The following is a 16,900-nucleotide window of genomic DNA, read 5'->3' as shown; positions in this document are numbered from 1 at the left end:
TTAACTTATTCGACAAGTATATTTTTGAAGACTTATAATAAGTATGACTATCAAAGAGTATCAGGGTAAATTTAACAGCTTTAACATTTATAATTGGGGTTTCATATATACTTTTTATATGTGTTAAGGTTCTCAAATCCTATGACATATATATATATATATATACACACATACATAGATATACATATATAGATTATGAGGTTGAGCCATGTTTTGTTATATGTTTAGCAAAATTAAATTGAACTTAGATTATTTAATGTTGGAAATCATAAAAATTGTTGGTTTAATTATTGTCTCTAAATTACCACCCAGTTATGGTGGAATGTATCCACCCTTTGTAGAAGTTTGGGAGCTTACTGTTACTTACATTTTTATGGCCAAAGGTTAAAATTAATTTGCTGATTCTAAATAAAATTTTGAAAGGTATTTTGAAACTGGAAAATTCATCTCTTCAAGTGGTAGAAGACATACTACTATGTTTCACAATGAATAAGAACCTTGAGATATTTTTAAACATGGCAGAATATTCAAGATTAGAATATAATAATAAAATTAATTTTAATTACATTTGCATTTTATACATCAAATATTATATCTTTGAGCCTACCAAATTTCTGATTATCTAATTTTAAAAAATGATTAAACAAACACTTAGTATCAAAGGCATAGTCATATTTGTTCAAGTTCATGTTGATAATAACTGGTTTCGAATTCATGTAAGTATCTGGAATTGGCCAGCATAAACCAAGATGATGGCGATGGACCTGGAAAGAGAAAAAAACTTTAGCTATTCTCATTCATTTGTGAAGAATGGACAGCACAGGGGTAAGACTGAAGGATACTGTTTTTGGAGGTTGATATGATCCAAGCATGAGTCTTAGTCTAAATTAAAATTAACAGGCCAGGCACGGTGGCTAACGCCTGTAATCCTAAGCACTCTGGGAGGCTGAGGCAGGAGGATCACCTGAGTTCAGGAGATCGAGACCAGCCTGAACGAGAGTGAGACCCATTCTCTACCTAAAAATACAAAAATCAGCCAGGCATGGTGGGGCATGCTTGTAGTCCTAGCTACTTGGGTGTGTGAGGCAGGAGGATCCCTTGAGTCTGGGAGCCAGAAGTTGCAGTGAGCTATGATGACACCACTGCACTGTAGCTGGGGTGACAACAGAGTGAGATTCTGTCTCAAATAAATAAATAAATAAATAATGATTGGGGAGAAGTACACAAATTTAATAGATTAGAATCTTTAAGAACTGGTAACTGGATATATGAAGTAATAGAAAGGAAGGTTGAAAATAATATCCAGGTTTTTACCTCAGTAAATTTGGGTGTTAAGACTAGGTCTAGTTTTGAACATTATGAATTTCAGGTACATGTGAGAAATCAAATTGGCAAGTCTAGGAGACAGACTGAAAGGGCACAAAGTATAATATAACTCATTCTGTATGTATCAACTATCACCTTGGCACTCGTTTTACTCAACAAATTCTATAATCAAGTAAACTTGGAGATACTGACTGAAACTAAGTTGGTACAGGATGTCTCCAAGAACACTAATGTACAACTTCAATTTCCATGTAGGGGATATGCAGTATCACTGAAGCCCATCTGGGATGGCCAATGCCCCACAGCATACACACTGGGAAACACTGTGTTAGCATTTAAAGAATGGTGGCATGTGAGATGAGGAACTTAATTTCTTTACTGCAAATCAGAATTGCTGCAATTTGTAAAGAGTATTTTAGTACTGCTTAGACTTTGTTGCAGGAACATAACACAACATAGCCCCACACAAGCTATATTTTGCCATTACCTTAATTAAACAGCCGTCACTGCAATGCCATACTATTCCTTCAATTTTACCCTCTCTGCAACCTTCAAACCAGGACAAAAGATCATTGTGCTTCAATGTAGGCAGATTTCTTATTTGAAATGTTCCATGTGGTATAAGAAGATGTAACGGATGCTTCTTGCTTCCTAACCCTAAATGGTAAAATTTGCCATTAACCATACTCATTCAAAACAACTTTTCAGAAAGAATGAGAAAATTTGCCTCTCCAAGTAAGTTTTCTAAAGTTTTCTTATTTAGGAATAAATTTAGAAAAAGTATAGTTGCTCCTTGAAGAGAATATAATCCAAGTGCATTAAGTCCTGCTTTCACTCTAATGTGGCACCATATTCCAATAAACCTAAATTCCACCTCTGTGTACTTTACCCATTCTATACCAGCGGTCAGCAAACTAGGACCTGCAGACCAAGTCTAGACTGACACCTGCTTCTGTAAATAGTTTCCATGGACACAGCCACACCCATTCATTTAAGCACTGTCTATAGCTCATTTCAGAGGTGTGGCCCACAAAGCTTAAAATATCTACACTGGCATTTTGGAGAAAAAGTGTGCCAACTCCTGCTCTATATACACCATTAGTCACATTCAACTATTCAATGTTTGTCAAACAGCTGCACCACAATCTCTGATAACTTGTCTAATTATCATCTTAGTTGCTTTATACCTACCAATCAATCTACTTTCGATCTCAATATAGGATTTTCTTATTATAGCTTTAATATCCTTAGGTCTATTTTCTCATTCCCCCATCAACAATGTACTCCATAATGCCCTCAGGACTTGTACTTGGTTCATCCTGGTATATATTTTGATGCTTGATATGGTATTCATTGTAAATTCTTTATTTACTTTACTCTTGGCTGTTTAAATTAATGCTATAACCATGAAAAGTGCATTTTCAATCAACTCAGCTCACCTGAATATGAAAAAGCAATGAGAAGCTATTCCTGAGTAATTACTTTTCATATATAGTTCTTTACTGTTATCACAGGAAAGAATGAAAGGATAAAATCAGCCTTTTGTATTAATAAATCAAAATGGTTAGTCATACATAAATTTTTCCATGAACATAAAGTTAACAGAAATGGATGTAATCCCAGGAAACTATTTAACACAAATTTGTTAGTCATTTCTGTAGTGTGTGTTTTTTAAGTTGACCCTAGAAAGTTCTCTTTATAAATGACAGTAACTATAAATAAGAAAAAAGCTTCACTCACCATATGGATTTCCATTGATATTTGTTCCTACAAGCTCCAGTGTTTGCTCTAAGAGATCTGATAGTGGCACTGCACTAATTTCCAAAAGTCCAGGATCAGCAGGATGATGCTTTAGTATCAGGGCGATTTCAAATTCATAATTAACTACAGAGGAATGCCAGCAATACTGTTTGTTGTTTTTCTCTACTGGTACCCAACCTATCATTTAAAAAATATATATTTTATTACATCATTTTTCTATGGATTGAAACTATACGTAATTCTATTTTTATTATAAATTTCCATATTCTCTGGATGTCTGTCACACAGACATCATTTTTAAAATCAGTGGGAAAGTTAACAGTTTCATAACTTTTTTTTTAAATCATAAGGGTTCATTTTTTATTCTGTTGAGGAATTCACCTGTTTGATTATTCACTACAGAGCACCCAGAATTCTCTTACTAGAAATTTCACTCTAATTCAGTAAAAATGAACACTATTCTAAGACATAGCATTAAAACTTTTTTTAATAAATGCTACCTTCACTATAGTTTCAGAGACAACGACATATGCAGTAAGTGTTCCACAATTTATTGAACTGTTTGTTCCCTGCCTTCTTTGTAGTTTCAGGGACAATGGACATATGCAGTAAATGTCCCACAATTTATTGAACTGTTCCAATATATATTTAATAATTTATTAATACCATATTTATTGAATGTTATTTTTGTTCCTCTTCTCACTCTTGTTGCTAGAATTGGCCCCTCATTGTGGAGAATTCATTACCAAAGAAAACTAGGACATACATGCCATTGTGACCATATTATTGGCCTTCATTATTCACCCCAAATTACTGTAATAATTTCTTTGCTGGTCTGCTTGCCTCCACTTTTATTATAGTTGTATTTCTAAAATTTAAATTTAGTTCCTCTGTACCCCTGCTTAATAATCATTATCTTCAGGATAAGCTTCAAACTCTTTTAGATGGAATACAAGGGCCTTTAAAATCTGAGATACCTCCACATTCAACTTCTATAGTCTCCTCGAGATGTCATACACACTAAACATTCCAGCTACAACAAAGTGTTATGTCCAAAATACTCCATGCTCTCTCCTCTTCCTTGAAGTCTGCCTAAGCTGACCTTCCCTCTCCTTGCCAGCTAAATTCCTGTTCTTAAGCTTTGGTACAGATGCTAACTCCTCTTAAAAGCTGCCTCTAACCACTACAAATTGAACTAAGAATTCCTCTTCTTTTCTCCAGTTATATCTTATGTATTCATTACTGTTAATTCTTAAATCATACTATTATTGGTTGATTTCTCCCAATATCTAATAAAAGATCATTGAGGACAAGGGTTCTGACCTTCATTTTTGTATTACCAGAAACTAAGTGGGTATTGTACATAATAGACATTCAATACATGCCTCTTTATATGCCTATAATCTTAATCTGGGGGTATCTACAAACTCAGCTACCTCTGCAAAATTTTTCCCATTCCCAGAAAAACTATTTGTGAGACACCTATTTTTACTCCCTTTAATGAGAGATTCTTCTGAGATCTTCACAAAAAATAAACACATATACCATATGTTATTCCCAATTTAAAGGTAAAGACTTCTTGAAATATCATTTCAGACTACATCAATCATATTATCTACCCTGACAAGAACTTTAAGGTCATTGTCATTCAACACTTTGTCACAGACTACAGCTAGTAAACTGTTCATCTTAGAAAAGATTCTAAACCTGAGAGGACATTCTTGATATGAAACATCTTTGATATAACTGCTAGATTTTATATAAATTTGATTCAGAAATTTTATGCTATACATATTAATAAAATGAACCAGATTAAAATTGATTTCTACAATTTGTCATTGATTGCACCTTTTGTTTTTTTTACTAGTCAACACAAAATTCCATTTAAGAAGATTTCATGATACCAGGAATGTGTCCATTTTCATCAGGCACCGGATTCCCATTTACTTGTTCTATTTCTTTTGCTGGTATCCAGCACTCCGGAGCAGGTTTAAAGTCCTCCTCAACATTCCAAAAAAATTCTAAAAAGAGTTAGATAATATTATATATGGTGATACTTTAAAAAATGTAAAACACTTAACAGATTCAAACTAGGAACAGCTAATAAAACATAATATCTGATATGATACAATTATTCTTCATTCATTGGGACTCCACAATGTGACTGTACTTTTCAGGGCTAGGGTACTACTAACACTTTAAATTTTTAGTTTTAAATACATGACCATTTGTATATAGTGTAACCAATATTCCATTATGTATAAATTTATATGAATTATTAATGCACTATGGATATATATAAATTATATACAACAATGAGTGTAGATATACAATGAGTGTATGTATCTACTACATATACTATTTAAAGGTGTTTTAATGTTATAGTTTAACGTACTAATTTTCCTTTGAGATTTGTGCCTGATTTGTAAGATTACATATTTCTCTCTTACAGAGACAAAATCAAAATGTGTCTCATTATATTTGTAGTAATTTGTATGTTTTAATAAAATAGACTCATACTATAATGAAGAGTCAGAAATATTAAGAAAATATTTTAAAATATTTTTCAAGAATATTCTTTACATAAAATTACTCAATTGTAATTTTTCCTTTTTCTCTAAATTATACAAAGATGAAATGTATAGAAACACCATAGCAATAAATAGCCACAAATTTCAGCTATTTGAATCATGAAAAGTTAAAAAAATAAAAAAACACTAACCTTTTGAGTTTTCTTTTGAATGTAGAAAATTTTTAAATCTTTTGTCAGCTTGTTTGTTAGGTTTTCTATCTAGCCGAGCCCAAAGGTATGGCTGATCTAAAAAGTAATAATAAAAGGAAAATTAACATATAAGAGACAAACAAAACTTATCTTGAAAGATATTTCAGAATAAAATTTTCAATAAACAGTAGGGTCATTTCTCTAAGAGAAGAAGCAACCCTAGAAAAACAAAGGGAAATATGCAGTCTTAAGATTATGTATACCACCTAGCTATGCTATACCTGATGCTATGGAGAAGACTTACTTTTTGGTTAATGATGAGGATGAGATAAAAAGTAAACTCACGATCCTGTTATAAGGACATTCCATAGTTATATTTTATTAGTAATTAGTATTTGTGAGAAACTAAAGCTACCACTATACAAAACAGAAACATAACCAGATAATTGTATTCACACCTCCCCTGAATATTACACTGTAAGGGTTGATTCTGGAATGTCTGGAATTAGGCTGAACTGTTTTACATGGGACTGACCCCTGGTCAATTCCTGAAATATACAGATTAATAGTGCTGATTTGCATTCATGGGTCTGAGGAGTTTCAGGACACTGTGCCAGTATTCTTTATTGGTAAGAGTGAGACCCTTGGAGGGTTCTGCTGCTGAGGCTGGTTACTTAGCAGAAGATGCCTAATGTGGCCAGCAAAAATATAAATACAAAATATAAATTCCAAGCTCAGTCTCTATTTTGGACTCCCTGGTTCCAAGGTGTTACCTGCACACATCAGTGGTTCCTTATCTGAGAAAATGTGTCCTGCCCAGGCCTTAAACTAGGGCACAACAGCAGCTTTTACCTGGCTTCTCCAAACCCCATGCTGTGAGATAGTCCTTGGCTGTCATACATATCTTTACTTTTAATGCCCTTGCTATACTGTGCATCTTTTACCAGTAATAAAATGTGGATTTGTAAGCATTGTCATTTTGGGTCCTGTGAGTCTTCTTTGGCAGTTAAACTACAACCTTGTTTAACTGCCATCATCCTGCAATAATCACACATAATGATGCACACTAAAGTTTCTTAATATAAAAACCTGAAAAATCTTTTACAGTTCTCTCAAATATATAAATCTGAAGTTTGTAAAAATTATTACACTTTGGTTCAGATATTATATATTACTTATTAGCTATCAAGATAAATAATATGAAGAACCACATTAAAATTATATTGTCATTTCTGGTTGAATGGACCTTTTGTTTTTTGTTTTGTTTTTTTTTTTTACCAGTTAACATAAAAAATGCATTTCCCTCTGATCCATTAGGATGACTACTATCAAAAACCAAAAAAGTGATGGTGAGGATACAGAGAAATTAAAAACTTTGTGCACTGTTGGTAGGCATGTAAAATGGTGCACCCATGATGCAAAACAGTATGGTGGCTCCTCAAAAAATTAGAATTACTATATGATCCAGGACTTCTACTTCTGGATATATACCCAAAAGAACTGATAGCAGGACCTCAAAAATATATTTGTTCATCCCTGTTCATAGCAGCACTGTTTATAATAGTCAAAAGGTTGAAAGCAACTCAAGTTTCTATCGAGCGTTAACTGGATAAACAAAATGTGCTCTATATAGCCTTAAAAAGGATTTAGCCTTAAAAAGGAATGAAGCCAGTCACAAAAAGACAAATACTATATGATTCCACTTTCATGAGGTACTTAGCATAGTCAAATTCATAGAGATAGAAAGTATGGTTACGAGGGGTTGGGGGTGGGGAGATAGGGAGTTGTTTCATGGGTACAGTTTCAGTTTTACAAGACGAAAACTGTTCTGGAGATGGATGCTGGTGATAGTAGCACAACAATGTGAATGTACTTACCACTGAACTGTACACTTACAAATGGTTAAGATGGTAAATATCATGTATATCTTAGCACAGTTAAAAATTTTTTTAAATGCATTTCAGAAGAGATTTCCTGATACAAGCAATGTGTCCAGATGCCCATTTAATGGTTCTATTTATTTTTGTGCAATTACAAGGTAATCTCACCATCCGGAAGTAATCACAAAGAACATTTCTCTTTTCAATGCACTTTTTTTTCTTAACATGGTTGATAATTTCTATTTGAGTTTCATTTCTTTTAAAGTACATTAAAATGAAATTAATTGGCTACACTGCCAACAGTAATAAAACCACTAAAATCAGCACTGGGATCAGTACAAGAACAGACTTTAGGGTCAAACTTAGGTTCCACTGCCAGTTCAGCCAGTCATTATATAGTCTTGAACAAATTATTTAAGTTCATTGAGCCTCATTTTCCTTATCTGTAAAATGTAGAGGCTTCTTGTACAAGTTATAGATAATATGTATGAAGCATTTATCATACTGCCTGGTCCTCAATAAATATTAAGTGTTAGTTTACTTCTTTTCCTGCCCCAAGAGAAAAATACAAAATAAAAATATAACAATTACAACCTTTTAATCTTGCCACTAAGATTTCCAAGGGTTCATGAAAAGCAAATGCCCCATTTCAGATTTATATAATTCGTAAAGTGATTAAGAAAAATAAGTAATATTTGTAAGAAACATGATAGTTTTATTTTACCTTTGTAGGTAGTGACATAACAACATGTTCCATCCACTTTTTCTGTTGGAATTGCACTGTATATATCTGCATCTAATGCCTTGTGACTTATAGTTTCAGTTGCCAAAACTTTAAATGGCTTAAAAGAGAAAAAGAAAAAACTGGTTTAAGATAGACAGCCGCTGTGCTTTGCACACACTCTCGCCTGAAATGTTCTTAATTTCATTAATTTTAAGGGATGATCTCCTGTTCATCCTTCAAACAATTAAAAAATTTCTTCTGTGAAGTTTTGAATCACCCCTTTTCGTCTTTGCTATCACAGCAGTACCTGGTTTTCTACACAAATCGGTAATTATTTACATGTTGCTTTATCCATCATGACTTAACACCAGGAACTATGTCCTACACAGCACTGCATCCCTAACACAAGTGTTTAGTATGTTCAATCATAGTTGACAATTATTTTCTAAATGCCTACTATGGATTAAGCATTGTCCTCAGCACTGGAAACAGAGGTGAGGAAAAAAGCACCTGTCTTTGGTGAAACTTGCATCTTAATGGAGACAAAAGAAACAAAATGCATAATTACAATGTTAGGTATGACAAGTGCTAAAGAGAAAAACAAATGGAGTAAAGGCAAGAGAGGGATGAGGTACTATGTTAGATATGGTGGACAGGAAAAGACTTCTTTGAGGAGCAATATCTGAGCAGATTTGAAGTGAGGGAATACACCATGTAAACATTCAGGAAAAAAAAGGCCCCAAGTCAGGAGGTTTCTTGATGTGTTTGAAGGATGCAAGGCAGCCATTGTGTTTGGAGCTAAGTGAAAGTAAAACTAGATTATGTGTTTAATTAACATAAATAAATAATTCCATAGGTGCTTCTGGTGGTTCAATACAAGTATTTTCCAATCATAATTTTTAGTTTTTCAAGAATCAATCTACTCTTCAATACAGGAGATTTTCCATCTTTTATAAACACAAACATTTTTGTGATTTACTAAACTTATTTTTCAATTAAGACTGGGTTCTTAGTGAGTCTTAGCAAGGATCTGGTAATGTACTTCTGCCTCAGGCCACAGTCTAAAGGAGCAGACAAAAGAGATGGAAAATAGCTCATATTTTGTTTTTGCTTTTTTTAGCCTTTTTTCCTAAAAAAACCTAATATTCATATGCTAATTACAGAAAATTTACAATATGAAATATACAAAAGCATAAACAAGAAATCATCCATAATATCACCACGCAGATGTAATCACAAAAAACCTTTTGGCATAATTCCCATCTCTTTTTCAGTGCATTTTTCTCCTTAATATAACTGATCAATTTCTGTTTTCTACAGAGGAAAAGCCAAAAATCAAATGCTTTCTAGATTTACTTATTTCATATGCTTTTCCTCCTCAGCTGCACGATAAACATAAAATAAAAGCAGCATCTTTTTCTTAATATTTCATCTCTGAAAAATGTTAACTGCCATTATAAGCATAGGATGCCTAAACTATAATTATTCTCATCCTTTTCATAAAGTAATTATCAGTAGTATATAGCATTGTGATGGAGGTTGCATCCCTGTCTAAACATTTTAGACCACAGACATTTACATAAATGTTTTATAACCTAAAAATACTTGGATGCATTATGAAGTTCAACAAGTACTCTTCTGGAAAATATACCACCTGCTTGAAAGGGAAATTAACCCCTGATGGCTTCTTACCATTAATAGTTCTTATATTAGATAGATATTATGATATTACAAACTTCAATTTCTGAACTATATTAACTATAGTTGCTTACATTTGTTTATTTATTTTGAAAATGTCCAAGAAGGCAAAAGAAAAATCGCCTCTGTAAAACAACTCTTTCTTGATTCTGAGTTAAGCTTCACTTTGATAATAGTTTTCTCCACAGCTACCTAACTTCCCCATGCGGTCTCATGAAATCTTTCACTTTGGAAGTTGTATTCAGGAGTGTCACTATAATGTTGATCTTTAAAAACTCTGTGATCACTCATTCATCAAAGTTAGAGCATTTAGTTTGTGAAAGGCTTTGTCTAGAGTCCTAGACTATACAGGCAGAATATAAAAAAGGAGTAACACTGGCTGGCATCACCTCTTAGGTGAGACCTCAAATGTGTACTCCAGTAAATACAGCCCCATTGATGACTCCAACTGGTCTACTATGCCACCTCAGATACGTTACAGTGTATACTTCAGTACCTTTTCAGTTCTAAGTCTTTGCATAATGAGTACTCAAAATTTGAGGCTGATTTGGGTTCATTCACGTTTTTTCCATCACAGCTTTCACTGTTTGACTGTTAAAACTACCAAGGATTACTTGCCTTTTGTTTTTCCTTAGATTTTGTTAGCTTTGAGAGTACTCACTTCTTGTCCCTTTCAGCTTTATCAGTAGTAAACTGTTTACATATTTATGGTTGCTGTCAAGAAGATAAAAGAACATCAAAGCTGGAGGAAAAGACAGTTTCTCAGGTTTCTACCAACTTTTTTTCTGTAATTTATTTTCATTTCTGAGTTTTATGCCACTGTTTCATAGTCTTAATCTGAAGTAACATCATCTTACATTGTTAAACAGCACTGCACAATATAAACATTATACCAATGTGTATAAGCTTAAGACTATGAAAGTGAAAGTACTATTTCAGAGAGGTAAACTAGGAAATTAGCCCCTTCTACTACTGATTCAGTACTTTTAAAATATAACTGGTTGGGGATTTATCCACCAATTTATGACAGTGGTATAAGAGCATATCAATTTAAGCTATGGTGGCAGAGCCACAGGGTCTAGACCAATAGTAGTGTGAGTGAGTGAGAGCGTGTGTGTGTGCATTTGAATTTATCAAAGATCTTAAGGAAGGTAATTACTCTGCCCATGGAGTTCTTGATGATTGTAAACATTCCTTCCATAAGAATCAATCATCTACCACTCTTTGCTACGGACATGTCCAAAGAACAATAGAAAACACTGAAGGGTACACCAAGTTCTCCTTCTCTACCTGTTATCAAAGACTTTAGACTATTACTGAAAAAACAAGGCATGTGTGTATAAAAAGTATATAATGAATATCAACTGGGTGGTCCTCTACAATTTCCAGGGAAGGGAAATCACTGGAATGATTCGACTGATCAGAAATTTCACAGACAAGGTCTGACTTGAAAACTTAAGAACACTCTGGAGGTGATCCAGACAGAGTGATTAATCTGAACAAAAATATGAGAGACAGTATTGTGGCTGGTATCTTCACAGGATGAAAGAGATTTTTCTAAAACAGAGACTTCCCTTTGAGAAGGCTGGAGAGTAAATTAGGCCTGCTTCATGGGAGATCTTGAATTATAATTAAGAATTTGGATGCTAAGGTGTTCTTAAGTGCAGAGAGATAAGAGGCTTATTTTTTCCTGGTGCAGGGTACTTTCACAAACTACTCCCCTCTAACACACAAAGTTGAAAATCACAGCCAGAGTGAACCACTGACACAGTTAGTGGCAATGTTTCATATGGATTAGATTTGTTAAGGCTTAAAAAAAAAAAAAAAAAAAAAAGGCTAATTACTGCTACAGACACTTAGTAAAAACTGGAATTTTGTCTAGGTAAGAATATGGTGATGATCATTCTGGATGGCAAGTAAGACCAATTAGGTAATGCAATGGGACATCAAATCATTAACTATAACAGTAATAGCGTATAAAAGAGAATGAAAAGATCAGAAGTTATAAAATAAAAAGGTGAATGGAAAACTGGCATGAAATGACTCAAAAGTACCTTCCTTAATTCCACAAATACATATCCAGTGTCAAGTCCTAGAAGCCTGTCTAAAGATAACTGGGCAGTCTTTGCCATCTAAAAGGCCTGTTAGTCTAAAAGACAAGAAGATGGCCAGGGCCAACGATGAAAGGTGCGGTGGATTTCAACCGGACATGTTGATTTTGAATGAGTTGGCAGCATCCAGCTGAAAAATATGGATTCTACTGATCGGGACTACCATGTCCTTGATCAGTAGATTATTAAAGAATTATCCTGAAATAGTTACTATTCATTTGCTAGCATTTAGTGAGGGCCTAGTATATGTAAAACACGTTGCTAGAAAACTTGAGATGGAAACACCAAAGTTAGTATCAAGTAGGTAATTACTGCGAATAATACATGAGGTCTGATCTTTAGTGACATTTAATTGGCTAGCTGTCAACACTGCCACTGGTTCTCAGATTATAACAGGTAAAGTTAGTGTAATATCTCCACTTTCTCACCACACTCTTAAAAAGCAGTACAGCTTGTACTGTGGTGATTCTCTGGATATTGAGGGGTTTTCCACAGAAACTGATACCCTGAGAAAAAATGGACGTTATTTTGGATGTGGGTTTTCAATTTCCCTGCAAGGGCAGGACTGAATCGCCTGATCAGAAAAAAATTCTCTCGCAGATTCCCTCCCTTACAACTAAGAAAGGACAAGAACCTGGAGCTCAGGCCGTACGGGACTCCTACCCCAACCTCCCCAGCGAAACCTACAAGAGCGCCCGGCCTGCACCGCAGCTCTAACGCGCCCAGCCGCCCTCGCCGGGTTCGAACCGAGCCAGCGCCGCCGAGAGTAGCCCACGCGTTACTGCCCCGCGGCGCGGCGCTCCTCGGTACCTGGTGCTCCCTTTTGGCGGAGGGCTCCTCTTTCACTTCCGTCACAAACACACACGGCATTTTCCGCTGCACGGAGCCCAAGCGCCTCATGCTGCACCCAACAGACAGTGCGAGTGGAGAGCGCGCTCTCGAACTGCGCCGGGTCCAGACGGAGAGCTAGCCCTGCAGCAGTAAATCCCGGGGCTCAGGCTACTCACACTCCGCGCCCAGCTACGGCGGCTGCGCCTCCGCGACGCCAAACCCGAGCTAGGGGCGGGATCGCCCGCCCGGAAGCGGCCTCCAAACCGCGGTGTCTTCTGGGAGTTGTTGTGCAGACGCTAAAGCGCCGGGTGCTCTCCCACGTGCGTCCCTCCGGGTTTTGATGACCATGAAAATACAAAGATCCGCTTCCTGAGCGTGTGTACCTAACCACACCGAGGGCTCAATGATATATTTGAAAATTAAACTATATCAAATTTTAAGTGATGCACATTTCAGATGGCGATTTAACACCATTCTAATGAAACCTGCTTGCCTGTTTTCTTTAACAAGTTAATGGGGAAAGCACTGTAGTTTAGAAATATCAAGAGACATTCCCAGATTCCAAGCAGAATGAAAATTGGCTTCCCAGGAAGAATGTCAGGAAACCCTACAATTAAAACACCTGGGACCAAAAAAATTTTAAAAGTTACCGTTTGAATTATGCCTCATTGTGCAGCATAGTGTGGTCGAAGTTAGTTCTGATGTTCTTTCCGGAGTGAGTGCAAAGTTTAACCTTAGACTAATCCAAAACTACAGGAATACCAACGGACTTCAGTCTCAAGTGTTTCATTGGACTCTTATTAATCTTAAAGATGAGCTCCAACAGCTTTTAAGTAGCTTGAGTAGTTGTAGTCAATCTGCTCTGACTTACTGCTCAAAAGAATATTAGTAAGTAATAAACCAGCCAATGACTGAATAAAATAAATATTAAATATTTAGTAATAGTATCCCTTCTATCTCATTACGTCTAGTAGTCCTCAGCCTAAAGTTGTAGAGGAATTTTGACTTTACTGTCATCTTCTATGTGCTTGAACAAAGCCCAGATCTCATTTCTATAATTGTCTTATCTTCATGTATCCAACTGTCCAGCATTTTACTGAATTAGCCCTTGGAAAAATTAAACAACTATGTGTCATTTGGAGGTATTTATAGTAAGGAGGTTCCCAAGGAATGAAATATCCAAAAAACAAAAACAAACAAACAAAAAAACCCAAAAAAACACTTCATTGTTTTTTGATTGCTGGATTCAGACAGGTGGAGGGAGGAAGAGATTTGCCATTTCAAAGTGTTTACTTTCTTTTCTGCTCTGTTCTATTTTCTCATAGGAAAATACAAAAACTCTCCCACCCACCCCCGACCTGCCCAATTAAAAAAAAAAAAAAGACAGCTGATGGCTCTGTGATATTGGAACAAGACAGTTCTTAGCATTTTGCAGTCAAGAAGCATGAATTCTCTGTTCCTTCAGAGAAAACCTAAAAAGTAGCTTGTCTCATGAGTCCCAAAAGACAACAATTAAATAACCTTTACAACTATCAACTGTCATTTTCCAAACTGCCACAGAATCTTCTAGGTTCAACATTCCGTCATTTCTGAGAAAAGATCATCTCTTCTAAAACACTACACTTGCTCTTTGAATAGTAGCAGCAAGACTATCTCTTAGGAAGCACCTTGTATTTCCAACACTATGTTTTCACCAGTGCCTGGAGCAAAACTTCTGGCAGAAACACAAGAGTCCAAGTCAGGGAGAGCCACAGGATCAATTCACAGTTATAAACTGGACTCCTACTCTGATGGGTAGCAGCCGTCAGCTCTGCCTGATCTTATAATCCTGAAGAGTCACCAAAGAGTTGCTACCATTTACTGTACTTAAAGTGGTGTTACAGCATTACAAAATGGAAGAAAGACTTTATTCTCTGATGTGTTAGTGTTCAAGCATGCATCAAAGATGAAAAACATTCAATGCAAGCCTGCTTTGGTCAACACAAAATGCTTACAGAATCTTCAGCCCTACTGGGAGACAAATTTCCCATTACTCTTCATTACAAGGAATAAAAATCCTCATGAATAGGATCATAGCTTTCTTTCAAAGACTAGAATGAAATTCACAACAGGAAAGAATAGAAGTGAAGTGATTTAGAAAAAGGAAAAAACAGCAAAGAAGGAAAAGAGAATTTTATTTTTCAATATTTTTATTTTTATTTTTTTTATATAGTTTTTGAAACAGAGTCTTGCTCCCATCACTCTAGTTAGAGTGCAGTGGCATTATCATAGTTCACTGTAACCTCAAACTCCTGGGCCTAAGCAATCCTCTTGCCTCAGCCTCCCGAGTAACTGGGACTACAGGCACACACTACCATGCCCAGCTAATTTTTTCTATTTTTGGTTGAGACGGGGTTCTCCCTTGTGCTCAGGCTGTTCTTGAACTCCTGAGCTCAAGTGATCCTCCCACCTCAGCCTCCCAGAGTACTAGGATTATAGGCGTGAGCCACCACACCTTGCCGAAAAGAGAATTTTAAAAAGAAGTAAAAAGTACGACTCCAGGCATTGTAAAGACTCATGTAGAGAAAATGTAGAGATCTATTCAATGTTCTCTGTAATGACAAAAAAAAAAAAAGAAAAAAAAAATCTCCATGTGAGTTTGACCCATTTTTTCTGTGTCTGTTGGAATGTAGCTGTTTCCACCTGACTTCAAGAGGTAAAAACATTTTCTCAGCCTTGTGGTGGGGTGAAAATGAATGCTTATTTTATCCATTGTAAAACATGAATTCACACAATGACTTTAATAATATTACATTTAATCATGCAATAATGGTGTTTGGTAACGGTATTTGAAAACAGTCCAATGAAGCTACAAATTCACAGTTGGATGCAAAAATCACTTCTAAAAATATTTCTTAGAGTTGTTTCTCCCAGTATCCTATGCACTTAAGATGAGTGCTTTGTTGTTCTGGAGTTAAAAGGTAGGGCAAAACACCAGTGAAGATATATATTTTTCTATATATCTTTGCTAATATTTTCAAGAGTTTAGCCAAATTTTTATTCTCTACTTCTTTACTTCTAATAATACCTAGTTCTTTGTTTTTATTATCTTCTCTTATTTACAGGAGAACAACTCTTTCCTAAATTTTAATTTCCTGTTTTATTTCTTAGATTTTTATCCTAAAGTATTATGTTCAAAAAGTTTATAGCAGCTTAGCTTGTTTTACTTAAAAAGTGGGAATCCATATTTGTCTTAATCTTTTAAATTTCCAATTTCCAATATTTTTATCTAGTGTAATCTGTCATTTTCATGGTATCTTTTAAGTCACCTATAGTGAATATTTTTATGAATGTCTACTAGGTTCTAATTCTTTTCTTAAAGATACTAAAATGGGGATAGACATGAGACAATGCCTGTAATCCCAGAGCATTGGGAGGCTGTGGCAGCAGGATCACTTGAGGCCTGAGTTCGAGACCTGCCTGGGCAACATAGCAAGACCCCCATCTCTACAAAAAAAATTTTAAAAATTAGCTGGGCATGGTGGCATGGGCCTATAGTCCTAGCTAATCCAGATGCTGAGGTGGGAGGATCAGTTGAGCCTAGAAGTTCAAAGTGACAATGAACTATGATTACGCCATTGCACTTCAGCCTGGGCAACAGAGCAAGACTATGTCTCTAAAGAAAAAAAAAAAAAAAAAGCTACTAAGATGAAGACCTCAAGAACTGCTGATTGAAAAGTTTCGTTCTCGAAGTTCCAGTGGCGCAATTGGTTAGTGCATGGTACTCATGTGAAATGTCTCATTCTGGGAATCAGAGTATAATACTTCAGTTTGTTTTCAACAAATTTTTAAAATTTCAAGCACTCTG

At 35.4% G+C, this 16,900-nt stretch overlaps 1 protein-coding gene across 1 annotated transcript; it reads right to left on the bottom strand.

Annotated features, from left to right (window-relative positions):
* Positions 1–575: 575 nt before the first annotated feature.
* RLIG1 (RNA 5'-phosphate and 3'-OH ligase 1) lies at positions 576–13,250 on the bottom strand. The gene is made up of 7 exons (XM_069489356.1): positions 13,033–13,250; positions 8,414–8,531; positions 5,810–5,905; positions 4,992–5,108; positions 3,067–3,264; positions 1,814–1,983; positions 576–764 (listed from the first exon to the last, which is right to left on the bottom strand). The coding sequence occupies exons 1-7, from the start codon at positions 13,120–13,122 to the stop codon at positions 576–578; spliced, it is 978 nt and encodes a 325-aa protein (XP_069345457.1). The 5' UTR covers positions 13,123–13,250.
* Between the last annotated feature and the right edge of the window lie 3,650 nt (positions 13,251–16,900).

Source organism: Eulemur rufifrons, chromosome 16 (assembly GCF_041146395.1).
Source record: "Eulemur rufifrons isolate Redbay chromosome 16, OSU_ERuf_1, whole genome shotgun sequence".
NCBI lineage: Eukaryota > Metazoa > Chordata > Mammalia > Primates > Lemuridae > Eulemur > Eulemur rufifrons.
This window is presented reverse-complemented; position numbering and strand designations above follow the sequence as displayed.

Excerpts from the sequence above, each read along its gene's own strand:
- RLIG1 (XM_069489356.1), bottom strand. The coding sequence starts at position 13,122 with ATGAGGCGCTTGGGCTCCGTGCAGCGGAAAATGCCGTGTGTGTTTGTG. Across the intron at positions 1,984-3,066 it reads TATCAATGGAAATCCATATG|GGTTAGGAAGCAAGAAGCAT; the intron begins GTGAGTGAAGCT and ends TTTACCATTTAG. Across the intron at positions 765-1,813 it reads GTGACGGCTGTTTAATTAAG|GTCCATCGCCATCATCTTGG; the intron begins GTAATGGCAAAA and ends TTCTCTTTCCAG.